This window comes from Amblyomma maculatum, chromosome 8 (genome assembly GCF_055883805.1).
Source record: "Amblyomma maculatum isolate TAMU_Amacu chromosome 8, ASM5588380v1, whole genome shotgun sequence".
Lineage (NCBI taxonomy): Eukaryota > Metazoa > Arthropoda > Arachnida > Ixodida > Ixodidae > Amblyomma > Amblyomma maculatum.
In genome coordinates this window covers 56,535,786-56,554,815 of record NC_139351.1, presented here as the reverse complement: position 1 = coordinate 56,554,815, position 19,030 = coordinate 56,535,786, and the positions used below count along the sequence as shown (strand labels likewise).

At 44.6% G+C, this 19,030-nt stretch overlaps 1 protein-coding gene across 1 annotated transcript in view; it reads right to left on the bottom strand.

Annotated features, from left to right (window-relative positions):
* The window catches only part of LOC146181198 (tyrosine-protein kinase SYK-like), a 52,563-nt gene that overhangs the window by 30,616 nt on the left and 2,917 nt on the right, over nucleotides 1-19,030 (bottom strand). Inside the window, exons 3-5 of the mRNA XM_084575722.1 lie at nucleotides 18,540-18,739; nucleotides 16,862-17,079; nucleotides 11,288-11,423 (exon numbers count right to left, since the gene is read on the bottom strand). Coding sequence (XP_084431848.1) covers nucleotides 11,288-11,423; nucleotides 16,862-17,079; nucleotides 18,540-18,739 — 554 coding nt within the window. The remainder of the gene's footprint in view (nucleotides 1-11,287; nucleotides 11,424-16,861; nucleotides 17,080-18,539; nucleotides 18,740-19,030) is intronic.

Genomic DNA, 19,030 nt, shown 5'->3' with positions numbered 1-19,030 from the left:
TCGCCAGATAGTGCGCGCTGGGACTGAACGCTCCACGTGTGTTATTTCCCACAATAACGGCCGATCGCCCACGACAGCCGTCAGTGTTTTGTACAGTTGGCCAGTGCGTGCGTTGTGAACAGTTGCCTGGACGCAGAGCTATTGCGGAGGCCCGCCCGATGTGCCTAGTGCTCAGTGACTTAAGACATTTGCGGGTGGGCCTCAAGCAAACTACTGTATACTGTACCATAGTGTATATATTTCTTTTATTTTTACCTGCCCTGTTCTTTCTCCCTATCACTCACCTCTTTGATTTCCTCTACCTTCTCCTCGCTATCCCTTTATTTCCGCCGCCCCAGTTCAGGTGCTTTAGATATAAGATAGCAGATACCGGGGCTGGCAAACATCTTTTCTTTCCTTTTGTACATACAATAAATAACCACTACAACAACAACAACATCTGAATTTCGGGGGTGGGCCATGTCAATTTTATGGGTGGGCGAAGTCGGTTTTAGACGTGGGCCCACTGAATTCTCTAATTGTGCGATGTCTGTTTTGGAGTTGACCAAGGTAGAACAGAGAACACCCTAATCCAATTTTCGGCAAGGGCCAGACCAGTTCACCAGACTAGACTTACCAACTCTCAAATTCGCCCAAGGTCTTCCCAAGGTCAAATTTCGGGTGGCGTATTACGTATGTTGGACATGCCCAAAGTAATATACCATGCATTGTTATTCATATCTTGACGAACCATTGGGAAATTGACAATTTTTAATGCGTTGCCATGAGTACCCATTCCCTCAGAGACTCCAGCAGTAACCTCCTTTTATTTCTCCTTACATCCGCAAAATATCGATATGTATGAGACAGGTCCTTTGGCAATCAAAATCAGAAGCTCACTTTAATGTCCTTATCTTCACCCCTCTGCACCTCTACAAACCGTACTGCGATGTCCGCGCAAGAGATCCTCCTCTCTGGTCTGATAACTGCCATCTCTCTTCGACGGAGGGATGTGTTTTATTGCTACCTGACTCTTTATTACCTTTACATCTTGACCTGCGATAGTACATTATACGACCGGAAGCGAAATCGTTCCCGTCACAAGGTCCACCAGGCTAAGGTGATCCAACGTCATTTTTAGGTTGGGGAAACGTCGCTGTTTATTTACACGTGCTCCCCGACTTCCCGTGTCGTGGCATGCCGTTTTAGTGTCGGGTTAATATCACATATCCCAGCGCTGTTCATTTTGAACCACGGTGAAAATACGAAACGACGAAAAATGGCGCCTTGGTGCACCAACGATGGAAAAAGACCGAGGTGGATATTTATGATTCCTTTACGTCTGTAATGAATTCTTTACGCCACGCCCACCTTCGCAAAAGTGAAAGAAAAGCGCTTGGACGAAATTGTTTTCAGACGCCGGGGCACGACTGTTTCGTCCAAATGCTCCGGCCGCGAGCTAAGAAACGGCAGGGGGAGCATTCGTACATAAAATAGGAAACGTTCCTCAGAAACGCTATTGCTCCCTTGGGGTATATATATATATATCCATATGCTTATTCGCTGCGTTTTGCTTTTATCCTGCTTTCTCTACATTTTCGTCTCTTTTTGCTAGCGCTGTGGGAATGACATTTCTCGGGCACCGAAGAAGAAATAAACACTCGCTCTGTTTATTATTCCTTCTTTTTTTTATGACGGACATGGCGTGAGAGCTTCTCTAGCTGGACCCGCTAGATAAATAAATCAGCGTCAACAGAAGCAATATGCCTCTGTGGTTGAAAAATCTTGGGTTGGTATTCTCGAGAGAGGTAATAGGCCGAAGGAAGAAAAAAATCCGCGAAAATAAATTAAAAATATGCTTGGAGCAAGGTTCGTCTTTGGAGTGGAATTAAGATTACGGCAGGGAACAAGGCGGGAGCCAGCGGAGCGTGCATACGTCGCCCAGGATTTCCTCAGAATGGAAGAAAACGAGTTTTCGTTCGCTCGCCATTGGATGTACCCGACACATTACCAGCGAGTGTCTTGTTTCTGGACTGGAAAGTGGAACGAGTTCAATCTTAGGTGATCCGCGTCTGTGTTCTGTCCGCTCGTGTGCAGCCAAACGCGTGGGTGCTTCAGACAAAAAAGGAAAGATAATCCTTAAAAGCGAAGGAGAGCTGACATCGTCGAAGTATTGCTCGACGACTAGAGAAAAGAAGTTGGTACGGGTGACCGGAACCGAACTGTGTAGTTGGGCACATAAAACTAGTGAGCCCGTTCACTTTATCTCTTGTGCTGGTATGGCTGCATTCTTTTTTGCTAACTCTTCCAGGCGTTTTGTATGTACTCGAAATTTCTGCTAATAAGTTGCATACAAAATAAACATAGCTCAAGTACTGAACACAAAACAAGAAATTATAATCCCTTGTTCAGGTCACTGTTTAGATCAAGGCGGAGACAAACAAGAGCCGCGGCTAATTATAGATTTATCCTTTCACCATGTCCCAATACCTTTACAATACAGGGTGTAGTGAGAGGAAATGAAAGTTCTGATGAAATTGAATTGAAACAGAATATTTCGGCTTTTTTGAAGCACATTTTTCTTAGTTGTCCCGAAGTATAGCAGTGAAAATGTTTTGTGTCTGGATTTGCTCATTTGTAACCTTTGTTTTGGTCTTGCATTTGTTTGCCATTTTAATTTTTTTACGCACTTTTCAGATCTGTATTATTATTACAGCAGTATTTTGGCGTCATGTTTTTATTTATGGTTGAAACATTTGATATATCTCTTGCGATTATTTTTTATATGTACCCTTCACTTACAAAACAGGATATTGGTACAGTGAAGATTGCGCGTTTTGTTTTCGCAAATAAAAAAAAAAGCGGGAAAATTGTGTATATTACGAACTCACTGTTTTGCTTTTTAAGAAGGTGCTCTAGATAGCGGTAGTTTCTTCTTTTCAAGCATATTTAGAATGGTAAAATATTTTCATTACAGCGCTTTTTTTTTACTAGCTATAGCCAACGCAGCAATAGACATTGTGCAAAATAGTTAGCTAAGTAGCTAACTAATAGTTAGCTAGCTACTTAGCTAAGTAGCTAGCTAATAGTTAGTCAGCTAAGTAAGTTTCCTGCATTTTGCTGCCGATGAATTTTTTAACATATATCGTTTTCTGAATTTCTTGCGTCATGACAGTTTTCGTAATACAAAGTATTTCTACAATTCTTATAATGCTGATTTTATAGATCCTGATCTTTTAATATTGCCAACTGGTGGTTTCAGGTGACGGCTGATAAATGAACAAATTAAAGACTCTCATGCGCTTTTTTGTTCTTTTGGCTGGAACTTGCGGTAGATCAGCCCTTGACTCTGTGTCTCTGCCCTCTTGCTTTCCTCGTAAATCCCTGTATTCGCGACAGTTTTGGTGGGAGTGCTGGGTGTCTGACCTCTCAATGTCGTACATCCCTCCGAGTACCCACGACACCGAACTCTTGGCTGTGGACACGCCAGTGGATCGCGTCAGCCGGAGAAACCTGGACAACCTGGGCTTTCCTCCCGAGCACGGGCTCTTAGAGCCCAACTTGACAAAGAACCTCCAGCCAGCCACGCAAAGCACCGCTTCAGTGATGCAGGGTACTCCTATGTACACCCTTCAGAACCCCAAAGTGCCGAAGTCGTTCCATCGCACTCAGAAACAAGACGCGAAAACTAGCTTACTCAGTTTGAGCGAGTCGCGTTCTATAATCAGTGGGACGACCACTTAAGCTACTGAACGCCATTTTCTGTCTCGAAGACAATGATTTTGCGCGGTATGGTCTCAATTGCGCCGTCTTATCCTAGAGACGTGTGTCAGCCTGGAGAGGCGTGAACGAGCAGAACGGGCTCAATAGTCCCGAATATAGATGCCAAACGAGTCGGTCATAATGTATGTTGAGGACATGACGAAACTCTTTCCAAGAGGGATGCAACCATGTCTGAAGACAAAAAGGCTGCGCCACCTGATGCGCATGGTTAAGGAGCAGCTTTCTTGTGGTCTTGAGCGCAGGTCCCAACTAATGTTACCTCGTTTTTAACAGACGTGGTCACAATGAAAAAGATGCTCCATCAGCGCTCGGCCTTCTACGACACAACAATCCTCGCTACGACTGCCGCCGAGCTTCGTACACCCGTTGTAGGCAACACCGACCACCTCCGCTATCTTATTCGCGCCCTTGTACGCGAGGAACTACAGAAGGTTTGTGGCACATCCCAACTAAGAGGCGATTCTCTCGTACATATCATCCGTGAAGAGAATCAGCAAGCCGCGCGGCCATCACTCCCTTACAATGATACATACATTTTCTTACAGTAGCCAATGCGGCTGTCACAAGAGAAAAAGAAAAGAGGGATGAGTAAAATGAGAGGCACGTTAATTGGCACGTGGCACTTGATAGAAAGAGAAAACTAAAGAAAAGATGGTGCAGTAGTATTTTTGGGAGATGCAGAAGACGGCGACGAAGCCGCCGAAAACGAGGCGGAAGAAGAACAAAATGAAGTGGACGCATAAAAGGAGGATGAAGAGACGTAGACACAGGAGAAATGTTCTAGGTGCACACGTTGGCGCACGGTCGTCAGCTGCTGTAGGAGTTGTTCGTTCCTGAGGTCTACCGACCAGGGTGGTCCCCACCGGCTGATGCCCCGGTATTGCGGATCACGATGCTCACCCCGTCTTCGGAACTCGGGCCCTGTGTCAACACCTCCGGAACGCCGACTCAGTCTGCGGCTGTTGCTACATCCTAGACCTCGTCATCGATACGAGGATGCTCCAACACCGACATCCAGCTAAGGTTGAGTGGCAGCACTGACTCCATTCACCTGATCCTCCTCAACGCTCCTCGTGTGTAAAAACGGCGTCTCTTAAGACAAGGTACCACCTGGGGTTTTGGTCCATACTCCACGTCCGACATAGCGTTCGAACCACTCGCGTTTGGTAACAGGACAGTATGAATGGGACTCTGTGGATTACACGTGATAGCCATTAGTGTGGTAGGACTGTGATGTTTTCTGCAGCGTTATTTCCGCGTGTGTGTGTGTGTGTGTGTGTGTGTGTGTGTGTGTGTGTGTGTGTGTGTGTGTGTGTGTGTGTGTGTGTGTGTGTGTGTGTGTGTGTGTGTGTGTGTGTGTGTGTGTGTGTGTGTGTTGTTTTGTTTGTTGTTCAGTCTTGTATGAAGTGTGGTGCCTTGAGTTTCCACTTCCAAGTCCTCTCCCTGCTTTTTAAGCTTACAAGTACACAGAGGGCTTACTGCTGTACACCGCAAGGGGATTTGTGTGTGACAGCGGTATGTGCGGCCACCGAGGTCACATGTGCGAAGAACGGACATCTAGCGGGAATACACTTACAGTACAATTACAACATTAAAGTGTCCAAATATTTTGAGTTCGAAATAATTTTACGTGCTTACAAGAAAGGTGATACTTTGCTGGAAGATCAAGCAGTTGATTTAGTGGAGGCCTTGACATGGTATAGGTTGAAGGTTACTTTTCTTTTTCTTTGTAGAAATGGTGAATGGAGCTTGAAAGTGATAAATGCTCGCTTCGGTTGGGCAAAACGTGGGGAGAAAGTTGACCTAAACGTGCTTGGGGCCGACGCTATTCTGGCTGGATTACCTGCACTAAGACAGGCTCAAAACTAAACACTCACTGCTTGAACAAACGTTGCATTCTTGTTAAGGGAATTTCTTTTCGTGCTTGCAATATGTACCTTGATCTTTAAATCGTCGCCCCAAGGAAGTTCTTAATATTTGCTTACTTTATGACGGTGGCCACCAATTTGCAGTGGTCAGAATATCGTTATACAATAGACATTGGAATATTAGAAGGGCCTCTATTTTACGTGCAGAACAGCAGCTGCCTATGACGTGCTGTTTCCATGGTACATACCCACACGGTAAGCATAAACATTGAAAGGGTGTGCATAGGGGTGCGGTTACTAATTTATTTAGGGCATAAATCTACGTCCAAGCCTAACCGAAAGAGTAGATCGCAGTGAGTGCACCATTGTTTAAGATTCGTTTTCATGAAACATATTGCCACCAGGACTTATTGTATTACTTGCAATTCGGCTACTGGCATAAAAAAAGACTGGTGACGGCAGGTGGGCTGCGTGGAGGCATTTTCAACATCTTGATGATTTCGAAGCCAATCTGATGGCAGGGCGAAGAATGGGGCAGACAACGTAGGTAAGCTTCCTATAATTTGATAACTAAAGGAAAAACAGTGTCACCGCTGAGCGCTTTCAGTTCCCAATTGAGGGTTGCGTCTTCCTTCCGTTCTTTTTTTTCTCCTTTCAATTGATAGCTTATACAGCTAATTTGTTCGAAAAGCTGTCGGCGCAGTAGTCGGCATCGCATGCCGGAAATTATCGGGGGATGCGTAAAAACCCGCGTTATGGTAAATCGTGACTGTAGGGATGATTGATAGCTGTGCGATAGCCAATGATGATTGAATGAAATCCCTGTAAGCAGTTATTTGATGAGATGTAAAAAAATATAATAAAGGCGGTTTCGAAGGTGCCAGAATGCTCAGAATGTTCAGCCACTTCTTGATGATGCTGATTAAGAAAGTTTAGCGTGCGGAATTGACCAATTTATTATTACAACAAAAATAAGAAATAAGAATGCATTCAAAGGTGCCGTAGTGTTAATGTTTGCCAATGTTTGCTGATTATAAGTGCCGAGGTATAAAAATAAAAAACGTAGTAATGAAAAAGTTGAAAACATCGCCCGTGTGTGCGAAACGCTATCGCGTCATGCCCTTAACGGTGGAGATAAAGTGTGCCGCTAATTTGTTCTTAATCGATGTGTAATATACATATGTATTATCAACACTTTAGCCGGCCCTTTTTCTTAGTTTCATATAAAGCACAGAGTTTTTTTTTAAGGCGAATAATAAATAAACAATACTAAACAGATGAAAATAATAAACGATTGATGATTTGCTCCTGCATATCAGACACCAGCGATGCTTCTATTTGCTTGCGCAGATCTCCGTCGTTCGACAAAATAAATAATCGTTTGATGGTAAAGATTTAATGTCTGGTAACTTCACTTCTACCACTAGATTGTTTAAGCCTTGCCGACACATGCTACCGTAAGTCAGCACCCGATCGGCTGCCGTTTACAGCGAAACGCGTCCGTTGAATAACAGACTTTAAGTTGTGAATATCGAAGGGAACGCCTAAGCTTCAGCGTCACAAAACACGTATATCCTAATTTGCTTTTTATCTCTACCTTGACAAAAAGGGGCTGATGATCACTTTGTACTCAATGCAGCACAGCTTCGAATACGGGAGCCTCTCATCTTTAGCGTAAGCGCCTGTCATCGCAAATTCCAGATATCGAGAGGCCCGAGCATGAAAATTGGTTCTCTGCTAACCTTGCTGTCTTTTTATTCCAAAGTAAATTTAATCCAAGCGCTGCTTCTTTTGCAAACGCATCTGAGTACGTAGATTAGATTAAGGGTCAGCGCAGATTAAAAGTAATTATATTTCGAATACAACTTCGGGAAGTAAATAGAAGTTGAAATAGCGTTACGGGTCCTCCATAGAGAAATGGGAGATAACCTTCTTTCTTGGAGCGAGTCCGCCTTTTGTCGCTACCTCCGCCTTTTTGTCAGCGGTTGTCGGCCTGCTTTAAGGTGGTTGCCTCAACCTATTTTGTGTATACGCCAGTTAACAAGTAGGCGCATTCTACAAGGCAGCGAGAACCTTTATGCTGCAATTTCAACCCCGAATAAATTTGCCAGATCTTTTTGAAAGCTCAGTACAATAAAACGAGGAATTTTAGTTTTCGTAATATCGTGGCTCTTAACGTCGCCTTTATGCTGGCGACACCTCCGTAGAACAGTAAGGCGTAAAGTATCAAGTGCGTTTCTTTTAAAGCGTCTTCATTCCCTTTATGCCCTGAGGTAATAAACAACTTTAACATAATAATAATAATAATAATAATAATAATAATAATAATAATAATAATAATAATAATAATAATAATAATAATAATAATAATAATAATAATAATAATAATAATAATAATAATAATAATAATAATAATAATAATAATAATAACAATAATAATAATAATGATAATAATAATAATAATAATAATAATAATAATAATAATAATAATAATAATAATAATAATAATAATAATAATAATCCTGCAGTGATGCAGTGCATTAATTAAGTTAAAACATGAAATCAATCTCTAAAATGAAAACATTACTGCATCTATATTTACGAGCTCATATGTGATAAATGCAAGGTCTACATGCTTAGAAGAGTAAATGTGTGGAATAAATTGCCAATGCTCAGCTGCCGACTTCTTCATCGGAAAGATTAATACTCGTACGTAATATGCGTAAGTATATGTGGCTCGATTTTCTGAAATTTATTGATTCGTTCGTTCATTCGTACTGTGTAGAAGAGGACAAGTGAAAGGCCGTTCTACGACGGCTTGACGCACGTGCACCTGGCTTCATAATAAGACGGAAGTAGTCGCCCAAAGACAGCTGAAATTGTTACTTCGTAACTAATAACTTTGCATAATATTTACCGATGCGTTGGACGAGAAGTTTCGGTCGACATGACTCTGCAGGGAAGACAGGCGAGAAGTCGCAGCAGCCACATTTGGTGCTCCAGATAACGGGCGCAAAACGAAATAAACATGTCCATTTATAGACACTTGCTTGAATACGCGCGTGACGGTGACGCAGGAATCCCATTTCTTGTCCGAAGTCTTTTTTAATAGGTCCACGGTGGCATGAGATTGTGTTTGTGTTGTGCTGTGAAGGGTGTCGTCGAACAAACTCGTTTGCGCTTGCAGCAGTCTACAAATTTCAACAAATACATCCACGGAGGAAAAAATCATGATGATGATGAATCAACATTTATTTGGCCCGAAATACATCCGTGGTGCACGCAGGCACCAGACGGGTGATTCCCTATTTTCGGGGCTCATATGTTCCCAGCAGCTCCTGGCCCCTGTCCGACAGTGCGAGCTGAATCGATAGGGCGGGGCTGGATAACAAGGTATCCCATCATGGTTCAAGGGGTTGGGAATTGGGGGTACTGGCGGGAAGGGGAGGAAGGGGAGAGGGAGACCTTGAGTTTTGTCCATTCTGCCAAAACGTGCGGCAGGGTTCCCTTTTCTTTCTTCTTTGCAAAAAGGACAGAGCATATCGTGTTCCGCAGGGTACATGCGAGTCATTAGTACGGGATGCGCAAGCCATCCCGCCTGCGCTCGACGCCGGATCGCCTGTTGTTGTCTGGTGAGTTTGGGATGTGGTTCTTGGCAGTCTCCACTTTTTCTCTCAGTACATCCGGGTAACCTCCCGAAAGCTGGTAACCGGATGCGGTAGCTCTTCCGGCTCGTGCTCGGCCCAGATTGAGATTTCTCGGGCATGGTAGTCGGCCATGGTGTTGCCTGCTATCTGCGAGTGAGCCGGGGCCCACGCGAGCTCTATGGCTCTTCCCGGAGACTTGCACTTGGAGAGAATGGCTCGGGTCGCGGAGGAGATTACCCCCCTACGGAAGCTTCCGTAGGCTGTTTGAGTCGGTGAACATGGTGTCCACGTTTGGCAGTGCGAGTGCGAGGGCCACGGCCACTGGCGATCAGCCTGTCCTTTGACGTAACCACCACCGCTGCACGGCCACTGTGTTTTAAGAGTGAGGTATCCGCGTAGATGACCCTAGGGTTCGCACTTGGCTCTCGAAGGTTGGCCGCGTGATGTCACGCTTTCTCCTTAGTTTTTCTTTTACCTCCACAAATACATCATTCGCTTCCCACCGGCTCTCACTCTCTGAATCACGGCACGGGTCCAAGGTTATGAGATATTTCTGCGCATATACACATATATGACTATATCAATTATGTGTGCGGTGTATGTAGCAAATGCATACACACATAGACACATATGTATGTACGCACCTTATGTATCGTTTTGTTTTGTTTTGGAGTTTGACGTCCCAAAGCGACTGAAGCGACGCTGTATAGTGGAGGACTCCGGAAATTTTGACCACCTTGTGTATGTATGTATGTATGTATGTATGTATGTATGTATGTATGTATGTATGTATGTATGTATGTATGTATGTATGTATGTATGTATGTATGTATGTATGTATGTATGTATGTATGTATGTATGTATGTATGTATGTATGTATGTATGTATGTATGTATGTATGTGCGCATGTGTGTATGTATGTGTATGTGCGTATCTGTGTGTATGTATGTGTATGTGCGTATGTGTGTGTATGTATGTGTATGTGCGTATGTGTGTGTATGTATGTACGTATGTGTGATGTATGTGCGTATGTGTGTATGTATGTGTATGTGCGTATCTGTGTGTGTGTGTATGTGTATGCATGTGCGTATGTGTGTGTATGTGTATGTGCGTATCTGTGTGTGTGTATGTGTATGCATGTGCGTATGTGTGTGTATGTATGTATGTGTGTATGTGTGTATGTATGTGTGTATGTATGTTTGTATCTATGTATGTATGTATGTATGTATGTATGTTTGTATCTATGTATATGTGTATGTATGTATGTATGTGTGTGTATCTATGTATTTATGTATGTATGTATGTATGTATGTATGTATGTATGTATGTATGTATGTATGTATGTATGTATGTATGTATGTATGCATGCATGCATGCATGCATGTATGTATGTATGTATGTATGTATGTATGTATGTATGTATGTATGTATGTATGTATGTATGTATGTATGTATGTATGTATGTATGTTGCAAGTCAACTGCAAGTTATAAGGGGCTGTTATGCACGCGTTGAGCAGGAGGGCGTAAACTTTCGATGTATTACGAAATTTTGCTTCTTATGTTTGCGATGTAATTAAGACGCATTAAAATCCATGGAACGTGTCCTCTTGAATAAATGCGAGGTAACTGTGCAATATTGCAATTTATTTTAAGGTACATAGTGATAAAAATGGTCAAAGCTTTCTATGAGCACCAGCATTTTGCTTGTTATGCTTTTCCTATATGTGCTCACAAAAAAATGTCAGGCTGCCATAGAAAAGTAGTCGGCCAGTCTTAAAAAAAAAGGAAGTCTGATGAACGACCTGCAGATGAATTGATTGTTATCGGAATGGTAAACAGTATGAAAAAATTAAGTTCAATAACTATTTCCCCAACAATTACCAACACTTCAGGGTATATGGTATGTTATGTTTGGCAAACTTCAGTGCGCCGCTATTCCATCCATATTCGGGAAAAGGGCAGAGGGTTATGTGGAGGACATGATGTGAAAGTGCATGCATTTGCCTACCGACATGATGCTGGGGAAGCGCTGCCCGTCCTGGATTGCGAACTCTCCGCTAGGCGTCACGTCCACCTTGTAGTGCTTGACCGAGCCGCCGTGGCTGAGACAGAGGGCATAGCTGCTATCGTCGCGTTCACGGACACTGCACCGGCGAGTCGGGGAGAAAGAAGTCAGTACAAATGAGGCAGGAAAGAAAGTCTGCTCAAAAGCACTTTTGCACAGCTACTATGTTGAGACAAAATATAGGTGGACTCCTAACAAATCACATTTCCTCGAAAAAAATAATAAAAGAAAAATTGCATGTGACAATTGAAACTGCGCTGAAGAGTGCTTCAGACTAAGACGATGGTTTAGCATCTGGCTTCGTACCGTGAAACCACGTCTGTTCTGAAATACGTTTACAGTCTGCAGGCTCCTAGCTACACTCATTAGTCTGCCACTTAAGCCGAAGTGCAAAGATTTCCGAGCGGGTCGAGCTTTTCACAAAGCCGATCGATCGGGGCATTCCGCCATGTGCGTAGTCGTATACAAAGCGCTGGGCCAACGCAGTAAGGAGCTAGAGCTCTCTTCAGCTTACTAGTTACGACATGCGCCGAAATGATAGCCAAGATAGTCGGCGAATCATAAGTCGAGGTAGCGTATGCGGGTGACGCATGAACAGGCGCTATGTTTCTATTGTCGGGGCGATGACCAAGGCTGCAACAAAAGGGAGACTCGCACTAAGAAGTGAGATGGATATGGGCAAACGTGACAGCAAGGGTCTGTACGGATGTGGACGTTTTGTGGAAAACCATTATTATCAGTGCTGAAACGTCTGAAGGAGTTGTGGAGGTCTGCTGATCCATACAGGTGTTTTCATTTGATTCAGTTTATTTTCATGGGTTTAACGTACCAAAGTCATTCGGACTGTAAGACGCCAATTTCGACCACGTGAGGTTTTATAGTGAAAGCTACACTGCGCTAAGTTTTCAAGCAGTCGGCGTGGCACCGTGGCACCGTGGGAGACGAAGAAGAAGTGGAAAAAGGAAGAAGCAGAAGAGGAAAAAGAAGTCAGATAACTCTGTCGTACAACAGAGAGTTATTTGGACAGAAGGTTCATTTGAGCGCTTTGACGGCGGTACATTAAATCCAGGTGTCCGCAAAAAAATTCGCTGCTACACTCACCTCTTTCGCTCTATCATTAGGTTCAAGCCATGCTTAAACCACCACATTCTTTTTAACATGTACTGACGTCGCACAGCATACGGGTGCCTCGCTTTTCGCTCCCATCGAAAACCGGCCGCTGCGACCAGGATTCGAACCCGCATCCTCGGACACAGCAATCGGGCACCCTAAACAATAAACCAGCGCGGCGGGGCGTTCAAGTGTTTCGCGTAATCAAGGGAGAAAAATGAGGCCGGATAAAAAACGGTTCCTCTTAGAGTATTACAAAACCCACGGCTTCAAGCCTCTATAAATGTCTGTCGTGGCTTGCCTTTTTAAAAGTATGATTAAGAAGAGCAGAATTTTGCAAAGCTGGATTAAGACCGCTCAATGGGACAGAGCAAAGACAATCAGAAAAATATAGTAACCATGGTTGTTTATTTCGCTACCGGACACGTTACTTTAATTAATGAAACATAAGGAAAGCGAACGGCAGGACCATTTTAGTAATCTCATTGCTACGGTTACCATAGTTACCCGAGGGTTCATTATGTTTCCGCGGCACTAATGAGTTAACCTATGACTGTCAAATATGAGCGTTTGAGTAGAGTATGATGACTATTCCGGTTTTCGTTGAGATATTTCGAAGCACATTCTCCGATGAACTGCGGGGAAAAAAATACAGGGAGTTTTATAGGGTGTCGTGCAAGTAATCAAGATGCAGTGAGCAGGATAGAAAATATAAGCACACTGCCATCAGTGTAAAGGAATCACCGGAACAAAGAAACAAAAACCAACGAGTATATATGGAAAATACGGGCGGACAGTTATGTTATCCCACTAATGCACTTGAACGCCATCCAGAACACATTTGCTGCCGTCACTGTCTGACCAAACCTCTGCAAAGGAAGGGACACTCACGCACTTCGGAGTACAGGTACATTTGCTGGCACATAGCAAAGCTAGACTGCATGGTAGACAAAGAAGGAGCGAGCCCAAGGGACCATCGTTAGTTAATTCGCAGCAGCGACGCTACACGCGTGGCGACAGTGCTTTGTTATATTTCCAAAGCTTTAAATGTTCAGTGACCGCTTCTCTCCGTATACACCACTGATTCGAATTTGAAGCTCCTGCACTCGGATAAATGCGCACTACGACCACACCCGTTACATTCACGGGCCTGCATCTTCTTGCAAGTAAGTCAGTTACAACCTAAATATCCGTGCTGTGCTAGTGCCGCAGTTAACGTCCTAATCAGCAGCAGCAGTGACAATGTAATTGAGAATGATTTATCAAATTGCGCGTAATGGTCCCTTCAGATAACCTCTCCCTTACTAGTTAATCGTCTTAAGCAGTCAGTGTTGAACCTACCTACCAGTTTTACCTCAGTTTTTATTGAGTGACTACTGTAAGGCAGCCATCTGCATTGTAGTTCGCGTTGAGCACGTTTTGGCCCATGGAGTTTTGAGCGCGTTCACAAATATCCAGTTTGTCTCGACAGCTTGTGAAATTGGATGAGAGGAAGGGGGGGGGGGAGGCTGTTCCTGGCCCTACGGGGCTGAAAATGATAAGCCCCCGCTGTTTGCGTCGGGTGCTCGCCAGCCACCGGCGGTCGTACATGTTGTAGGCCGTCACTGCACTCCGCCACCGAAGCTGTTGCGACGCGCGTCTACCTCTCTCCCTCTTTTAAGGCGAAAGCCTTTATTGCCTCATCGTTGTCGTCAGCAAAACTGACGCTTTTGCGGCGACCCTGATATGTCGAGGTGGGATGACGTCATGGACGTCTCGACCAATCACAGAGTACCACCATAGTATGCGCGAATACGTGCCTTATATGGCCATATGGCAATCAACGATCAATTTATAATTATGACCAATTAATTACAAATTACTAATAAATAAATTACGAATTGATAATTGCTACTTATTAACTAATTGATAGCAATTACTAATTACTGTCGCGCACCCGGTAAAATCAACTACACAACAGTAAACGTAGAACAACTGCGAACATACAAAGGAGCACGGTCTGGTCGCTGCCAAGCAGAATTCACTGAATAAATGCACTCGCAGAATGTGAAAGACTAGTCGCTCGCTTTACTCCTAGCAGCAGTCATCGCTACATGCGCAATAGTCGCGTAGCAGAATTCAGCTCTCAGGGTTTCGCCTTTCACCACTTTAGTCACCAAATTATCCTCGATTGTTTTCTTTCTTTATTCACTATTTTCTCCTCTTTCCGCACTAGGCAGCGGAGGTAGCCCAGCTACAGAGCCAGTAGCAGGCCATTTTCTTTTCCTTTTTCCTGCAGTCGCAACAACAACAACTTGTAAAATTGCTTGCATCATATGGGACTTCTGGCTGTCTTCATGGTTCAGGGTTACCACTATCGCCCGATATTATTTTATTATTTCGCGCAGATCTTTGCTAAGAGGCCATGTGCCGCATCAGCAGCTTACAAAACTGCGTTTGCGGAAATGAACTCCTGAATGTTCTTTTCTGCTAACACTCCTATAATAATATACATATCGTAGTATAATATACACATATCAAAAGAGTTTATTTCATTTCGCAATATTTTTGGTGTCATAGCTTTAGATGAATAAAGAAAAAATATTCAGTGTGTACGCATAATTACAGGACTATAAGGGGAAAACAACAAATAAACTAAACGAAAAATTTGCTAAAATATTTCCAAGGCTATATTTACGGGCGCACGAATTCACGAAGGTGGGTTTATTTGTACCTTCTGGCTATTATATTACCGCAAATGTAGATTGTCATACGGGTTCTGCTCAAAGAATCCCGACGTTCATTTGCCAGAGTTTGTCATTCAATTACATGCTAGCTACAAAAACTACGAGAGACCGCCGTGCGATGGTCGGACGGGCTCGTGAAACGATTTTCGATGAAATCAGTGTCGTGGGTTAACCCGCACGATTTTACGAATGACTGCGCTGCGCATCCCGTTTCACGCTCGGCAGGTGGTGCGGTGGCGTCTGTTTCATTTTTATAAGTTGAAGACTCTATCAGCGTAAGTTCACTGAGAATGAAGTTGCATACAGTATACTCATGTTCCCGGAAGCGTGCAAATATAGCGAAGGAATAAATTACGAAAATGCTCTTTTGATAAGACTGGCATGCGCAAACTGGACTGTGTACATTCCTCCCAGGCGCGAAGGAAAAAAAAATAGAAGAGTGCAACGCTGCTGAATCGAATATTGAGCGAAAGCAATAGCTGCGGGTGACCGAGCATTCTAATTCTTCTTCTTCTTCCCCAGCCCACACATAAAGCCCCGCTTTAACCGAATGTGCCTTAGTGGCCTAGAGGGGTAACGAAATGCCAAGGTCCTGGCAGGCTGATTCTAACATAAGCGTCCCATGTGAAACGAGAGACCCAAGTTGGCAGCTCCTGCCAGCCCACATATAAAACCCCTCTTTAACCAAGTGGGAACGCTGTCCCCGTAGGATGTTTGAGTGTAAAATTCCGCCATCCGCCCCTTCTCCCCCCCCCCCCCCCCCCCCCAAAAAAAAAGGCGTTATGCACGTAGCCTACAAATTATATTCGCTCTGATGATGGTTATTATTGAAGTCTATAGCCCGTCTATCCACGCATAAATTTATATTCAGGTCGATCTGATCTGTATCGGCATTGGAGCGGGCGCTGTCATTAAATGTGATTTGACGGTGGGGTGATAAATATGCCGCTGATATTGTTTTCATCCAATAGAAGTTTGAAAAACCAGAATTGTCAGTCGCTAGCAACAACACGCACCATCACCGCAACCGTGTTGTAAAGATGGCGAAGTGGCGCCGAAGCGCTTGCTCGAAGCTTAGCAGCTTCACATTAGCTTGAGCCGTTTAAGTTCACGTTTTGGAGCGACCATGACCGGGCACTTTCGGTGAACTACGTACCCACGGCTGAACTCTTAATTATCTGATCATAGCGGTATACCGAGCCAACATATAAGCTGTTCCGTCTTTGTTAAGACCATTCGCCAACATTTATTAGTCCATTCTGGTGATTCAATTATTCAATTATTCATTCATTCATTCATTCATTCATTCATTCATTCATTCATTCATTCATTCATTCATTCATTCATTCCCTGACGAACTCTTTTATCTGACTAGCCTCTCTATAGCTACCAACTCTTGGATAATCCTTGGTCTAGGCATACACCATTTGCTGTTGGAAGAAAAAATGAGATAACAGCTAGAGCACAAAGCGAGCAGGACGGTAAAGGCTTCCTGCTCTACGACGAGTGCGCTTTTCCTCCTTTCCTCCATGACTCTTTGCAATGCACCAACGCAATGACCTTCACTTTGCGGCACCTGGTTTCTGAATCGTTTCTCGTGAACGCGGAACTTAGGTCGACACGCCCTTCCTTTCGTCACCTCTCCAAACAGCCAAAGCACACACGTAAGCAGTACACTCACAGAAACCGTCCGTCCATGTGTCCGGCGTCCTGGAGCCGCCGCTCGGCGTCGGCGCGGCTCAGGCGCCCGTGAAACCAGGGCTGTATCTCGTGCAGGGTCTTGCTGAGCAGCGACCGCAGGTCCCCGGGTGCCCCGCCGCCGCCCCCGCCTCCGCCTCCGCTGTCGGAGCGGACTCCCTGGGGAGACGGTGGAGTGGGGCTGCCCTCCAGCTGCTGCTCCTGCGAACGGCATATGCGGCCACTCTGCTGCTATACGGGAAAACTTTGAGGCGTAACTTTTGCGGCACGAAGGGCAAATTATACATTGAATAGCCTCTATGCTATTCCAAATGCTACTAGGAAATGGAGCACATTGTGATCCAAGCATAAGAGTTAAAATAAGAAAGAGCGAAGAAAAAAAAAAAACATTACGCAACCTGGAGATAAGTAACGAGCATGTTCTGAGTTTAAATAAGGAACGTGTTTATTAAGGAAAGTGTATTAAGGAAAGTAGCCACTCCAATTCGCGTGATAAAAAATAAGGACGCAACATATGTGTACCGGCCGTGGTACCGGCACTGGGCTCTGATCGTTAGCTTGGGAGGCATTTTCTTACGTTCCATCCGAATAACATCAACAAAGGATGCACAGGTAAAGAGACCCACGGACACACCTCAGCTTATACAAACAATTTATATAGCATCCTATAATATTTATAGCACAAGGCTGGGGCCCAGATCGCTTGTGTGAAATTCAACGCTATTTGAAATTCGCGAAGTCATCGCCTTTTTAAAAGCTAGCAGATGCACAAAGGTGGCGCTGCGTTTAGGGGCAGTGCGCCGCTCTAAGGTTCTGCGCATGAGCATCTCAAACTATATATGCTCGAGGATACCACAGCTTTAACTGCATTGCGCAAACAATGTCTTTGGACTGGAATAAGGAATAACTCGATTATGGGAAATCACTGCCTTGATCGTTGAAGTCTTCGCTACAGAGCTCTCCAATCGGGTCATGAACGCTCCACTGCCTCATCTCTCGTACTCACAAACAGCCGACAGGAATCGGGCCCGTTCACTGCCCCATGATAATAAATGATGATATGGACAGTAAAAGATGGCCTCTGTCGATACAACGACGTGTTCCAATCACAGAGACCCGACCATCGCACTGCAATCAGCTTGTAAACGAATGCAGGGGAAGAAACAAGGCGTCACCGTGATTGCCAGATTTCCCTCCAGTTGGTGACGTGGACGTTGGGAATATGAAGCGAGAGAGGGGAACTGTTTTAAATGCAATTTAATTATGCAAGTTTGACACGCAAAAAAAATATACAGTTTCTTTTTCAAACATTTTGAATATATGTAGGCATCGCGGAAATCCTCCCCTCAGCTTAGGGCCGATAAAGCTGATAACTCGCAATAACATATTTGAGTGACCTGCGGATCCTGGCAAAAACTTTTTTCCATCACACGGCTTGACTCAGAGCAAGGCAATAACTGGATAAGGCAGTAACGGGATGGGAACGCCGCAAGGCTTCGGTTAGCGTCAGCAACAGACTGCACATTTTGCCCGTAGTCCAACTATGGTTACATCTTAAAAACGTTTCTGGTCTCTGGGATGTTTTCATGGGTGACGCGACATCGTGCACAGAGTGCGGGCAGGAACAGAATATGTGGGTGGCGATAACCCTGAATACTCACGTCCATGCCCCAATGTCTCGCCTTGAGCAACATGAAGGCGCGCACGGTGTCGTCCGAGAGACCCCAATGGGTGGGAGGCAGCATGGCGTCCCGTGCGCGGTTGCAGGGCAACGAGGGTCTCGTCGCCAGACCCTGCACGCCCTCCAGGAGCGCCCACGGGTCGCGGAACTGCTGTCCCGGGAGGCCGCACAGCTCGACGCCTGCGACGCCGCAACGACCACAGACGGCGTTAAGCGTAAATGAAAATTGCGCGCAGAACAGAGCACAACATGAGCGCTCTAGTGCGAGTTTAAGCTATGCTAACCCGAAATGAACTTGTCTAACCTTACGCCTTGCCTCTAAGGGATGGAGCAAAGTTCTAACATCGAAATACCGGGAAAGGCATTGGTGAGTCTGCGATACGCTCTTTGGCATGCAAAAGCAATATTTGGAATGTGTGCTAAGCATTACGGAGGCGTTCAATTATCACTGAGTGATTTCAGTGCCTTACG